Below are 13,579 nucleotides of genomic sequence, written 5' to 3'. Positions count from 1 at the left end.
ACGAGTTACCATAACAACAATATGGTACATTTCAAGATATCATTTGCAAACACCATTTGATATTAAGCTAGTTTAGATTATCCCAGCTGCTGAAATTTTACTTATTTGATATTTTTAATCGCAAAAAATGGTGTTATTGATTGCTCTATAGCCTTGACAGTAGTAGTAACCTAAATGAACATGAGCAGTAGCAACTAAAGAAGAAAAAATAATTTAAAACGTAGAAAATATATGATCACAAACCGGTTATCATACAGTTAATAGGAGGACATCAAAGCTGGAAACTCTTGTAAGGCAACATGGGATATGCGAGTCTAGGAGGAGCCTGCTTGTTTCATTTTGGGCAACAGTTACAGATTCAGAAAGCAGAAAGGATTGGCTGATATTATATGTTTCTTCAGAGCTCAAGAAAACTATATATGTAGTTTTTATTCGAGATGCCCTATCTCTACTCTGGAGACAGGCTGCAAAAAAGGGAAATTATCTGCCTCGAGCTAAGGGCAGTTTCCCATGCGAGCATTGTTGTCGGGAACTTTTGAGGGTTCTGAGATCTCCGTTTTCTTGCCAAGAATTTTCTCTGAAACAAAACCAATGATTGTGGTATCAGAATTTTCCTTTGATTTGGACTGTATCAGGAAGTTCCTGCAAGGAGCGGATGATTGTCTTTGAATTCTGTACAGTATATCACGACCTCATATGGGCCAACCTGAGCTTTTTCTTTCAGAAATGGATTTTAGAAAAAAATCCCCAAATTTATGGACCATAAACCTTGATGTGAACCTGTAAAAACTTGCAGACTAATTAGGTAGATTGATGTATCATCAAGGCGGTGTCAGTCCATTTTCCTTCAACTTCAGTGCAGAGATGGGGAGCTGCATTGGGCAACACCGTTCTTTTCTTCTAGATGACTAGAACGTATGACCTTGTTTATTCCTCCATGAAGAATCCAAAACAGACAGCGGATCTTTTGCTCAAGTTTTATATGCAAGCAAAGACTAGAACATCATTTATTCTTGATGCCATTCTTAGGCACCAAGCTCATGATCAATCCTTTAAAAGAGAGGGAAAGGATAGCAGATAAGAACATAGTTATGCAACCTAGCCCACCTGACATGTTGGTTCGGAAAATCTGCAACCTAGAGTCTGATCCGATCAATATCAAGTTAAATCATAAAAAGATATTAGTCTAATAAAACCTGATTGATTTGGACTAGATTTTAGTAAATTGGTCAAACCTCATCCAAACTTTACCCGATGAGCATCATTCAATTAAGTGGATCCCATGAGAAACCAAACGTCATAATTTCATATGTGGAGGAAATCCGGGTCATAATTTTTGGCCCATCTGCATTACTCCTAGAACTTAAGAAACCTAAGCCCAATGTGTAAACATTGCAAGTTGCAACTGCAAGCTTCACACATTCGGAGCTCAAACCGACAAATTTTTTTTTTGAAATAACACGAAATACATACGTCAATACTATGTACAAAGTTGCAAGTACAAGATTAATTTCTTTCTTTTCTTATTAAACACAGCTTCCCAGATCTGTTGGTACTTGTAACATGCTTACAATCTCCATTAATTTCACCGAACACAAAGCTTTTATCAAGTTCTTGTAGCTCATTTTCTCGAGGAGGGATCAAGTGCGAAAAATAATTATGGAGAGCGAAGTGCAACGGTCAGTGTCATTACGGGCAAACCGGAAAGGAGGAAACTACCGTAGCAATAATAATCATACACCACCATCAAATTCTAAGGGTAATTACTATTGAATCACTGAGTTTCTGACATGGGTTTTTGTTTTTTTGTGTACCGGGCGAGTGTAGGTTTTGTTTTATTGATTTTGGCATTAAGGGATTGGTGGGTTTTGTTCCTTTTGTGAAAAAAGATTAGCATTAGTCTGATCTTGGTTATGTAATTTATGGTGTAACAGATGTTGAAGGTGGTGGTGGAGGTCTTTTTAGTTCTGGAAAGTTGCCGAGTGATTATGCGATGAAAATAATTTGGAAGAAAGGATTTATTCGCTTGGTTCTTGTTGCCGGCATTCTTTGGATGTTACTCATTCTTATTGTGTTACTGTTTCATGTTTGGTCTTGTCAATCTTCTTATCTATTCTTTTCAGGTAATGTTTACTACCACTCTAAATCCTGCTACTGATTTATTTGTTTATGTACTTTTGTGATTTATGCGTTTAGATAAGGTTCATAGGATGACTCGTTTTTCTTGGATTCAAACAATGTGTAAAAAACTTGGAAATTCAAGAAATGAGTTTGATCTTGTAGATGCATAGTTTCCCTTATGCACAAGAGAACAAGAATTGCATGCAAAATCTGTATTATTTTGCTAACTGTTTATGTGAACACGATGCAATCCTATCATTTGCGTTATACATGCCTAGTGAAAATCGTGTGTAGAAATCTTAACTTTTCAACTTGTATAAATTTGCATTCTGTGGTTTGATATGATGTTTGTGTTTGACATGCAGCAATATGTAACAAAGAAAGCAAGGTATATACCATTTTAAACACTTGGGGATTTGTGCCACAGCAACATCGTAAGAACTATAGCAACTTCTATTTCTTGAAGTGTTGATTGCTATGTGGTTGTTATAATTGATACTACTTCTCTTTGTATCTTTAGGTTGTCCGATCCCTGTCGTCAGTAACCCTGACAGAATAGTTATTCCCGAGGGAAGAACCCATGACCAAATTATTAAAAATCTTTCATATGTTATGGAGGATAAGCCCGTGAAAGATGAATCTCAGTCATCCCCATTATTTGGAGGACATCAAAGCTGGAAACAAAGAGAGAGGAGTTTTAAACTAAGTTCTTCCATGAAGGTAAATATAAATGCTCGAAGTCAATTTTGTTGTTAGTTTAATTCCTCATTCTTGAGAATAGCCAAGTAATCTTTGGGGTCATGTTATACAATGAAATGATGATGGATGGCATCAGATAATTTTCGATTTATGTCAAATACTTTTTCATGACTTGTGAAAGTTGAAATTTTCGGCAACTTACAGCTCTCCTTAAATGAATTTAATTTTGTTTCTTATTTTTACATATGCTTCAGGTGCATTGTGGATTTATGCATAATGGTGGTGCAGACATGGATCCTGTAGATATTAAATATGTTGAGAAATGTAAATTCGTGGTTGCTTCTGGAATTTTCGATGGATATGACGTACCTCATCAGCCTTCAAATATAAGCGACCGTTCTAAGGAACTCTTTTGTTTTCTTATGGTGGTGGATGAGATCTCTCTCAAATTCATGAAGGAAAATGTTACTGTCTGGGAGGACCATAACAGGGGACAATGGGTTGGTATCTGGCGTCTTATTCTACTGAAGCATTCACCTTATGATGAGCCCAGAAGGAATGGGAAAGTTCCCAAGATTTTAACCCATAGGCTATTTCCTCAAGCACAGTACAGCATCTGGATTGATGGTAAAATGGAGCTGATAGTTGATCCGTTACAAATTCTAGAAAGGTACATCCTTACATGGTTAATTTGCAGATCATGTCTTTTAGTTCTGTCATTTTAATCGTGATGGCTGAGAGTAAATGAACTTAAGACTTGAATGTTCGCCTTTCTTTTGTTATAGTTTTCTTGTAAATGAAAATATTTCTTCAAGTCTCAAATTTGCTGGTCTTAGTCAGTGGATGCCTCAGTATCCAAAACTTGTGTTCTCCTCTCAACTTTTCCTGAAAGCACTGGTCACAAGATGAAAAGTAAGCCTTTTGAAATAAGCATTTTAGGGGAGATTTCGTATAGTTGTGTTGTCTGCTAAATTATTCTTCAATCTGTATTCTTCCATTCACATGACTTACAAATGAATGATGGGCCAATTGGTGCCTTTAATTCAATTCATTTTATGTGGTATTCTCTTACATCAAGAGTGAAATATATGTTGTCTGTAAATACACTCTTGAAGATAATGTCTAAGTGAGAAAGTTCATGGGTTGTATCCCTAGGTTTCACCACCATCATTGCACGCGTGCGCGCGCATTTATGTCTATGATATCAAAGTAAATGATACCAGGTAATATGGATGATCTTTGATCTGCAGATACTTATGGCATGGGAAGAATACATTTGCCATTGCTCAGCACAAACATCATCGAAGCATATATGAGGAGGCTGATGCAAATAAGCGAAGGAAACGGTATGCCCGACCCCTCATTGATCTCCACATGAAAATATATTATTACGAGGGGATGGAGCCATGGAGTCCAAAGAAAAGTACTGTCAGTGGTGAGAGAGAAAGCAACTTCCTTAGTCCTTTATTTTGTTGCATTTGTCTAGTTTTTTTTTGGATGAAATTTGGGCATGTGTTCTCTGTTGGTAGACTTGGGAGATGCAACATGTAAGCATATGAGCATTCGGATGGGGGTGTAAACAGTGATAATCATAGTGATTTACATAATTTTTCATGTCCATTGATTGGTGTTTGTAAATGCAGATGTGCCAGAGGGAGCTATTATCATACGGGAACATACAGCTATGAGTAACCTGTTTAGCTGCTTGTGGTTTAACGAGGTCAACCTCTTCACACCAAGAGACCAATTGAGTTTTGGCTATGTTGTGTACAGATTAGGAGGTGCATTCAAGTTCTTCATGTTTCCAAATTGTGAGTACAACTCACTGTTTGTGTTGCATCCGCACACCCGAGAGCATTCATCAAAGGTAGAGTGGGTAAAAAGTTTGAGTGAATTTAAGGGTAACGGTAGCAGTATGAAGGAGAGCAGAGGTGGATTAGGCTTGTGGACTCCTTATCCTGCAGATCTCAAATCAGTTGTACTGCCTAAAGTAGTAAGAACATCAAAAGCAGGCTGAGGTTCATACATTTCGCCATTTTTAACATTACTGATTTCTTTTTATTAACTTGCCCCCGCTACTTACAGAAAGAACACACAAAACCCAAAAAAAAAAAACAAACAAACTTGAGGTCTCGCATCATTGAAGGGTTAATAAAGAGAGAGAATAAAACCTGGCATTTAAATGATAATTAACTCATTATGAAACCAGGTGAATATTTTGGTGGCCTTTTTTTTTTAACCAAACACAGGCACCTAATAGATGTCTCCTTCATAAATTTGGTTTACGAGTCCCACAAGAATTTGGTTTAGTTGGATCCCTTTTTCACTTGGAATTTGGTAGATATATTGTGTGGTGTTTGATTAGTGTTTTAGGATAAAAAAATAGAAATATATTGGAATGAAAAGAGAGTTCTAAATACTCGCTCAGTGTTCAACAACATGGAGTCTCGAACATGATCACAGGTATTCTCCTCCCCCTGTACAAGTATCTTGCTAAGCTTACCCCTGTGACTATCGCATCTCTTTTCATCTGCGCGTCTGCTATCTGGTATTTCCTTAAATTCCCGATCACCTCCCTCCCTCACCAGCTTCAATATGTCTTCATCTTCTCACGGCCTGGCGGCCAATTGGACTGCTTGTTTTCACGTTCATAATCCCGGCGGAGTCCAATTATTGTACACAACAATATCCATTCGCAAGTCCAAGATTTTATGTAAGGCGCAAATCCGACCTTTCAAACAGGGCTACACAAATACTGATGATACCTCGATATTAAACGTGGCTTTCGCGTCTAAGAATGCTCACATTGACAGGCTGGTGGCATAGTTATTAATTAGGCGTGTTCAAATGCCTTCCATGCCGTTCATATGAATAGATACATTTATAGCTTTCACCATTGATTCTTGTCCGCATTTTGAGAAAGTCCTATTGCCAGATTGTACATCACAGCCATGACAGTTTCCTTCCCAAATTATTGATGCGCTTTTAGTGACCAGACAAGAATCACCATGCCAGGCCAACAATTTTTTCTTAGCAGACTGCTTTCCAATAGCATCTTCACTTTTCACACTTTTAACATCTAGATAAACATTGTCTGATGGATTCTCATTTTATGCGGGCCCTGGATTTTTAGTGCTATCTGTTGAATCTTTAAACTTGGACAGATGGGGACAGTGTGGGGAAGTTTAAAGTTTTCCGATAAAAACCCTTCTCAAGCTAAACTGAATTGATTTGAATTAATTTTTTAATTTAGTCTGAGTCAAGTTTTTTAGAAATAAAAAAACCTATTTCAGTTGAAATTTTTTGCCCAAACTGAACAGTGCTGGATTTTGAACCACCTTATTATTAACATAATTTTAAAACTTGTTTGAATTTAGAGACAAGCTTGGATAGGTAAATCAGGTTAACTCAATTATTATTTTTTAATTTCAAGTCAATTCATATTAATTTAATTTTTTAAATTATGTTAATCCAAATTAACTTAATTTTTTAAAATAAAAACATCAAAACGACAACAGACTAGTCTAGATCATCAATCAATTGGGTACTAGATTAACCGTCCAGGACAATCCAGATTTTCTAATTAGAATCTAGAAATTGAGATCAGTTCTTGAAGCTGAAGCTTTAATTGTATGATTTACATATTAATCTAGTTGCATATATCGTGTGTTTTTCCTTCCTTTCCTTTTTTTTTTTTCCTGGGGGATTTATTTTGAACTATTTTTTTGCCCACCAATTGTGTTTAGAATTTTGGAGAAAATACTGATGAGTACTAATTAATCATTGATGTTAATTTGACTAGGTATACTCGCATCTTCTTAGACAATAATATTAAGAAAACGTAGCGCGAACCATGTCCATGAGTCAATCATGACATCAATGGCATCCTTCTTTCAGCAAGTTCCAAATGAGCCCCATGCATCGTAGGAACACTAGAACTTCCCTTTTGTTATTTGCAACATTGACAGGCAAAGCAAGACCATAGGGCTGGCGCTCCTCGACCAGCAGGTTGAATCATGAAAGCATGGATTATTGGCTCTCTAATCTCTATGCTTTGTTTGGGAAAAAAAAGAAAGTTTAAAAAATAAATAAAACACTTGATTTCCTCAAAATAAAAGGAGAATCCAGGAAGATAGGCTTACAAAATAAACAAGGAAATACAGCAAGCACCACATAAGGCCAGCCCTAACTTTACTACAAGTCCCACGATTGGGTATCGCCAACTAATAAATAAATAAATTACGAAGGTAAAACCATTCTCAATTTTTTTAAGGTTTTTTTGACGAGCCGGACAACTTCAAATTCGTGACCCAAATAGACACGCTACCCTTATTATTTCTGCAGACGAGGATTTTTGGACATACCAACTTGCAAATCAACTTCTTATATCTCATCGAAAAGAAAATAATCATGACTCTATAAACACTTCTTACTCAATTGGCTGCATCTCGACTATAGAATACATCCAGAGTCTTAGCAGGTATACGGTGGAGTAGCTCACGGGGGAAGATGCGAAGCAGAGTCCATGCCAAATCAAGTGACTGGAAGATGTTGCGGGTGTCATAAGCTCCTTGGGCAACAAATTTCCTCTCAAATTTGTCCAAGAACTCTAAATATAGCTGTTTATTCAAGAGAACACATGTTAGTTCCTATGTATCAGATAATTATATACATAGCGATAAAACTCTTCAAGAGAACAGAGAAGAGTAAATGACCAGATCTTCAGAAGAAAGAGCTTCTTCTCCAACCACAGCCTTCATGGCTTGGACATCCTTCCCAATAGCATAGTTTGCATACAGCTGAAGGATAATAAGTTTAAAACAAATTCAAAGGTTAAACAGCTTAAAACGGGACAATAAACTGAAAATGAGCTACAATGGCTAACAAATCGGACCTGGTTGGACACATCAGAATGGTCCTTGCGAGTCATCCCCTCACCAATGGCACTCTGCAATGGTAAATCAATGATACAATTTAGAATACGCCTTGTACATTCTAATCGGTGATACCATCTTAAAATATCAATCCTTGATGTATTGAGAATTCAGAGAAAAGATTCATCCTTACTTTCATGAGACGAGACAGAGATGGGAGGACATTGATTGGAGGATAAATCTGCCCATAAAAATGAGTCAACATTCGATCAATTAAAACTCCTACATGGAGATATCTACAGTTATCTAAAACCCATAACATTATTTTAATGTAATAATTTCCAGCAACTAAGTGAAATGACCACTCATGTGTCCTATGACCTTACCTGTCTATTGTGTAGCTGCCTGTCAATATAAATCTGTCCCTCTGTGATGTATCCGGTAAGATCAGGGGTGGGATGGGTTATATCTGGTCAAATAAGAAATTCGAGATGAAGAAATGTTTTCTCGTTAAAGGAAAGAAAGATGCATGGGATATTCAGTGTAGTCTGAGAATACATTACCATCATTCGGCATAGTTAAAATTGGAATTTGGGTGATAGAGCCTGTACGTCCTTCAATACGACCAGCACGCTCATATATTGTTGCCAAATCAGTGTACATATACCCAGGATAACCACGCCTTCCAGGCACTTCTTCTCGGGCAGCAGACACCTGGAATGGCAATCAGTAGTTTGTAACTCAAAACAGAATAAAATAAAACTTAAATATATCATAAAGTACCTGGTAATATAATTATATAAAAAATGACCTATCAACACTCCAGAAAAACGCTAGATATATTGAGCAATCAGACAAAAAATGATTATGGTTACTTATGCATGCAAGTAAATGCTTATTCTGTTTGTGCAAACTTCAAAAGGTGCATTGTAACACATGCTTTAGGTTTTTAGCTCACCTCACGAAGAGCATCAGCATAAGAACTCATATCTGTTAATATGACAAGAACATGCTTCCCACATTCATACGCCAAATATTCTGCAGTCGTAAGAGCAATACGAGGTGTAATAATACGTTCAATTGTCGGATCATTTGCCTGGATGACACACCAAAAGAATAAAATTTCAGAAAGAATTCATGAAAGGTATAAGATAATAAATTATTACCTTCAATGAAAATCATCACGTGTTCAGGTACAAAAACAAGGTTCAAATGTTAAAACAAAACTATACCAAGTTCAGAAAGAGGGTCACTCTTTCCATTGACCCATTTTCCTCAAAATCACGTTTGAAAAACTGTGCAGTCTCCATGTTTACACCCATAGCTGCAAATACAATGGCGAAATTGTCCTCCTCTCCACCCTGAAAGTTCACATGGCAAGTTAGTGACCTAATTATAAATTTAAGTTAGAAAGAGCTGAGAAAGAAATGTGAACCAAACAACTCTGAAAGTCCACATGGCAAGTTAGTGACCTAATTACAAATTTAAGTTAGAAAGAGCTGAGAAAGAAATGTGAACCAAACAACTATCTAAGTAACAACAAGCTTCAATGCTTCAAGGTGAATGGAATTAGGGAAATGAAGAAATAACACTAGGTGATGCCTGAACCAGTGCATGTGCAATTTGATGAGGCACTAAAAAATCAAGGAACTCTTCTAATATTGAGCACTAAACAACAAAAGAGCTTTTCATTTGAAGTAATTGTGAAGCATAACATAATTGTGGTACACTCGTTAAATTTAAATATTCTTCCAATAAAGCTAGTATCTCTGTTTAAATATATGGTTTATTTATTTCCTTATGTCTCCAAAGAATACTGTTTCAAGGATCCATTATAATGGAACATTATTCAACTACGCATTTAACAGTTATCTTACTTACTGAGAACAAGGTTGTGAGTCTAGTTCTCACAATCCAATAGGGTGTCAATAAGGTGTGAACATTACCTCAAGAAGATTTTCGGACTTCTCCAATCGCTTTACCAACCCTGCTTGGCGACATATTTGAGCAGCTATTTCATTATGGGGAAGACCAGCAGCAGAAAACAGAGGGATCTTCTGTCCTCTAGCAATAGAATTCATGACATCAATTGTAGAAATCCCTGTCTGAATCATCTCCTCAGGATAGGTTCTCTCACTAGGGTTGATAGAACTCCCTGCAGAAGGCATAGCATTTAGTAAAGGGCAGTTAATATTATTCACTCTAAGAAGATGTCAACAAGCAACATATATTAATAAAGATTGTTCACTCCAAAATCTAGCCTACCAGATATATCCAAATACGCCTCAGGCAAAATAGGAGGACCATTATCAATAGGCTTCCCAGAACCATTAAAAATGCGGCCAAGCATGTCCAAGGACACTGGAGTTTTCAAAACCTACAAAACAGGGGCAGCGAAAGCAAGGGTGTCACCAGAGCAGACCTAGTCTCTTAAGGAAACTACTATAATTCAATTAAAACTTCAAAGATGTAAATGGCCATACACCAACTTCTCAATTCATTATGGCTTCAGAGGTATATACTAGAATCCAGCACAAGCAATATTCCACATCAGAAAACCAAATGATAATAATAACCATGTGAACTTCATCCATGACATCTAAATGTCAAAAACTGTGGAGTACTATGAAATACAGGCATTGAGGTACTTGCCTTTGTGACAGAGGTTCAGCAGTGTTTCTTTAAGATATAGGTGTAATTCATTATCTACTTATATTTCCTATTCGTAGCTATTTTCTGCAGATTTTTTCTACAAGAAAAGGAACAAGAACAAGTGATAAATGAGATCTACTTATCTGGTTAAAGTTTTTTTGGGGGCATGTAAACATGTGAGCCTACAGATAGTTTATACAGCTCAAAATACCTGCAAAGATTTTCCATGTCTAATTTGCAGCATTTGACAGGTTTGGTAATTAAAGGTTCATTGGTATGAGCCGAAAATTGCAATTACTGTTTGACAAATTAAGAATTAAAAAAAATAATCAAAAGCAAGACTTCATACCTCTCCAGTAAATTGCACAGTTGTAAACTTGTTGTCAATCCCAGAGGTTCCTTCAAAAACCTGGCCAAGAAAATACCAAGAAAGAATGCATTCAGTCTTTAAAACAGGTGCGCAATTTTTTTCACTACAAATTAAGCTAAGAGTGTCGCCTTCAAACTCAATTTATAGCAATCCTTCTACATATATAGACACACGACCACAGTCACAATGTTAAAGTTAAGATTTTTACTTTAATCAGGAAACAAACCAACTTATATTGAACCTGCAGTCGCAAAGAAAAGATGGAAAATGCTGAGCAGCAATCACCTGAACAACAGCTTTCTCCCCGTCAACTTCCAAGACTTGACCACGTCTGGTTGATCCATCTCCCAAACGAATATTAACAATCTCTTGATATTTGGGTCCCTAACATAGTGAATAAACAACGCACCAATCAATAAAAACTGAAGCATCACCATAGCGGTTAACAAATCAAATAAATTATCCCAAGCGTAATCATTCAAGAAAAGAGGAGTATTACCTTCACTTTTTCAAGTATGACAAGAGGTCCAGCAACTCCAGAAACAGTTCTATACTCTGTAATACATGAAACAAAAATTTAAATCGCAATAACTACTCTCTACAACCTCGATCACCACTCGTAAAACACTCAACAAACTTAAATTAAAGAACAAGTATCTCACTAACTGATTTCTTGCCATCCCAAACAGTGTTAATCCATTCCATTCGGGTATAGTTCACCGATTAATTATCAATTTCTGTTTCGTTCCATTATGCATTCACATGATGTCTCCATATCAAATTCGCAATTAATTACTATACTGCAGCAAAACTCACCCATGCCGATCTCGAGCGTTCCCTCCTCCATATCGAGATTGTTTGTCTCCACACCCATTATCAACCTTCATTTTTTTAAAAAAAAGTCAAACAAATTGATTCCACCATAAATTAATCTCGAAAAAAAGAATTATCATTTACATTAATCAGCTTATAAATACTAGTTAATTAAAAATAAACAAAAAAATATTGAAGAACTTCAAAATTTAAGAGCACAGCAGGAACGGATCAATAATTATAATACCTATTCAAAACTAAAAAAACTTCCTTAGCAAATAGTAGCCAAAAAAAGCTTCGTCAATCATACAACTTAGTATCAAAATTCAACGAAACTAAGGAAGTAACTAACAAAATAAGCGCATCAATCTCAAAATCCAGTGAGAAATGAAAGTTTCAATTCAACAAGAATTTGATTGGCTGATAGTGGAAGGAGTAGAGAAATGAGAATTTTGGATCTGAAAAAGAGGCGTACCTTTTTTGTGATCTGCCTCCGGTACCCAGCGAGAGATAGATAGACAGGGAGAGAGAGAGGAGGGGGAGGGGTCAAGAGAAAAGGAATAAACTGAGATCTGATGCTCTAGAAATTAAAAAATAAAAAATAAAATAAAAAACACTTTGTTTTGTAAGAAATTATTGAGAGAGGGTTATTTATTTATTAGTATTTAATGGAAATAATGATAACAGTCCGGTTTTACACTGTGATGGGATGGGACCTCATACAGCGTGCGTCACGTGATATTTGTAAAGGATTGGGGAAACCAGCAGTAAATATTTTTTATTCTTTCCTATTGTCTCAATTAACCAGATATTAATTCTAGAGATGATTTGGATTTTGTATTCTCCATTGTCATGGACTCTATGAGAATGTTAATGTTAAGTGTATAACAGTTTGGGAGAGAAATATAGAAAAAAAAAATTAAACATACTGTTAGTTTTAATTACTGATTTAAGTGATATTAAAAAAAAATTAGCCTAATTGAAGTGGTTCTAATAAATATATTTAACTAAATAAACTATTTTATTAATGATTGTAAATAACATGAAATAAAAAAAATATAATTGAGTAACTTCAACCGAAGCTTACTTGATAATAATTAATTAAAAAAACAGAGTAATTTGATAGTGATTTTGTATTCACTGATAAAAGGATTTATTTTTTTACTTCCTGCTGCAAAGAGTTTTTAGAAGTATAGTTATTTTTTAAAAAATTTTATGCTAAAATATATTAAAATAATATTTTTTTAAATTTTTAAAAAATTATTTTTAAGATCAGGTCATCAAAATAATCTAAAACATATAAAAAAATTAATTTTTAATAAAAAAATATTTAAAATTTTAAAGAACGTCATTTGCTTTTCATTTCCAAACAGAGTGTAAGTTTATATATTAGGTTTTAGTTAGCCGCTTAATCATCCCAGGGGATGGAGGAATAAAATATGTTTTTAGAGTAAATTACCTAATCAAATAAAAGAAAAAATAATTTATTTAAAATAAAACAAGCTTAAAATAACTACTCAGTGGACCATTTCACATTATTCATGTTATTAAGTTAGGATTTTAAACCAAAAAGTTGGGTTAGGGATTGTATTAATATTTCCCAAAAATAGAAAAAACTAGAAAAGTGAACTTCTTTTTTTAAAAAAAGATAAGTTTTGGGGTTTTTTCCCCAAAAATGCGAAGAAAAACCAACAGTAACCAAATGGGCACAAATTGAAATTATAGAAACGGAAGTGATATATTTGTGAATTCACTATCCACAAAGCCAAAAATGTAATAAAACCAAAAACCTGTAAAGAAAGATATGATATAACGGTATGTGACTACTGGTAGACGTGAGAGCACGTGTGCGAAAAACACTGGTGGGGTCCACTGCAAGTTCATAGAAACTTCCATCCATCCAATATGATTGATCCAGAAATGGACGCTCACGTTATCAGGATCGGCATGACGGTTGGACGTCTCAGATCGGTCTAATAGCGGCTCATCTCCAGCCAATGAAAATCAATGATTGCAATTAAATGAAAAAAAAAAAGGGGAAAGAAGGCAT

The 13,579-nt window shown here is 35.5% G+C and overlaps 2 protein-coding genes across 2 annotated transcripts; one reads left to right on the top strand and one right to left on the bottom strand.

Moving 5' to 3' along the window:
* The first annotated feature begins 1,413 nt into the window (after positions 1–1,413).
* Positions 1,414–4,881, top strand: LOC133679456 (probable hexosyltransferase MUCI70). The gene is made up of 7 exons (XM_062102058.1): positions 1,414–1,759; positions 1,935–2,123; positions 2,487–2,555; positions 2,642–2,841; positions 3,075–3,490; positions 4,071–4,255; positions 4,464–4,881. The coding sequence occupies exons 1-7, from the start codon at positions 1,660–1,662 to the stop codon at positions 4,835–4,837; spliced, it is 1,533 nt and encodes a 510-aa protein (XP_061958042.1). The 5' UTR covers positions 1,414–1,659; the 3' UTR covers positions 4,838–4,881.
* Positions 4,882–6,896: 2,015 nt separating this feature from the next.
* LOC133680241 (V-type proton ATPase subunit B 2) lies at positions 6,897–12,163 on the bottom strand. The gene is made up of 15 exons (XM_062103051.1): positions 12,005–12,163; positions 11,533–11,597; positions 11,216–11,271; positions 11,002–11,100; positions 10,696–10,755; positions 9,960–10,071; positions 9,641–9,849; positions 8,927–9,055; positions 8,653–8,790; positions 8,258–8,408; positions 8,081–8,163; positions 7,888–7,935; positions 7,715–7,768; positions 7,536–7,619; positions 6,897–7,439 (listed from the first exon to the last, which is right to left on the bottom strand). Exons 2-15 carry the CDS (start codon positions 11,588–11,590, stop codon positions 7,254–7,256), a joined length of 1,467 nt encoding a protein of 488 aa, XP_061959035.1. The 5' UTR covers positions 11,591–11,597; positions 12,005–12,163; the 3' UTR covers positions 6,897–7,253.
* Between the last annotated feature and the right edge of the window lie 1,416 nt (positions 12,164–13,579).

Source organism: Populus nigra, chromosome 19, assembly GCF_951802175.1.
Source record: "Populus nigra chromosome 19, ddPopNigr1.1, whole genome shotgun sequence".
In the NCBI taxonomy this organism is placed as follows: Eukaryota; Viridiplantae; Streptophyta; class Magnoliopsida; order Malpighiales; family Salicaceae; genus Populus; species Populus nigra.
This window is presented reverse-complemented; position numbering and strand designations above follow the sequence as displayed.

Coding starts and splice junctions, on each gene's coding strand:
- LOC133680241 (XM_062103051.1), bottom strand. CDS start 11,590: ATGGGTGTGGAGACAAACAATCTCGATATGGAGGAGGGAACGCTCGAG. Junction 11,101..11,215: donor TCATACTTGAAAAAGTGAAG/GTAATACTCCTC, acceptor TCACTATGTTAG/GGACCCAAATATCAAGAGAT. Junction 10,756..11,001: donor GGGAGAAAGCTGTTGTTCAG/GTGATTGCTGCT, acceptor TTTCTTGGCCAG/GTTTTTGAAGGAACCTCTGG.
- LOC133679456 (XM_062102058.1), top strand. CDS start 1,660: ATGGAGAGCGAAGTGCAACGGTCAGTGTCATTACGGGCAAACCGGAAA. Junction 1,760..1,934: donor ACCACCATCAAATTCTAAGG/GTAATTACTATT, acceptor ATGGTGTAACAG/ATGTTGAAGGTGGTGGTGGA. Junction 2,556..2,641: donor ATTTGTGCCACAGCAACATC/GTAAGAACTATA, acceptor TTGTATCTTTAG/GTTGTCCGATCCCTGTCGTC.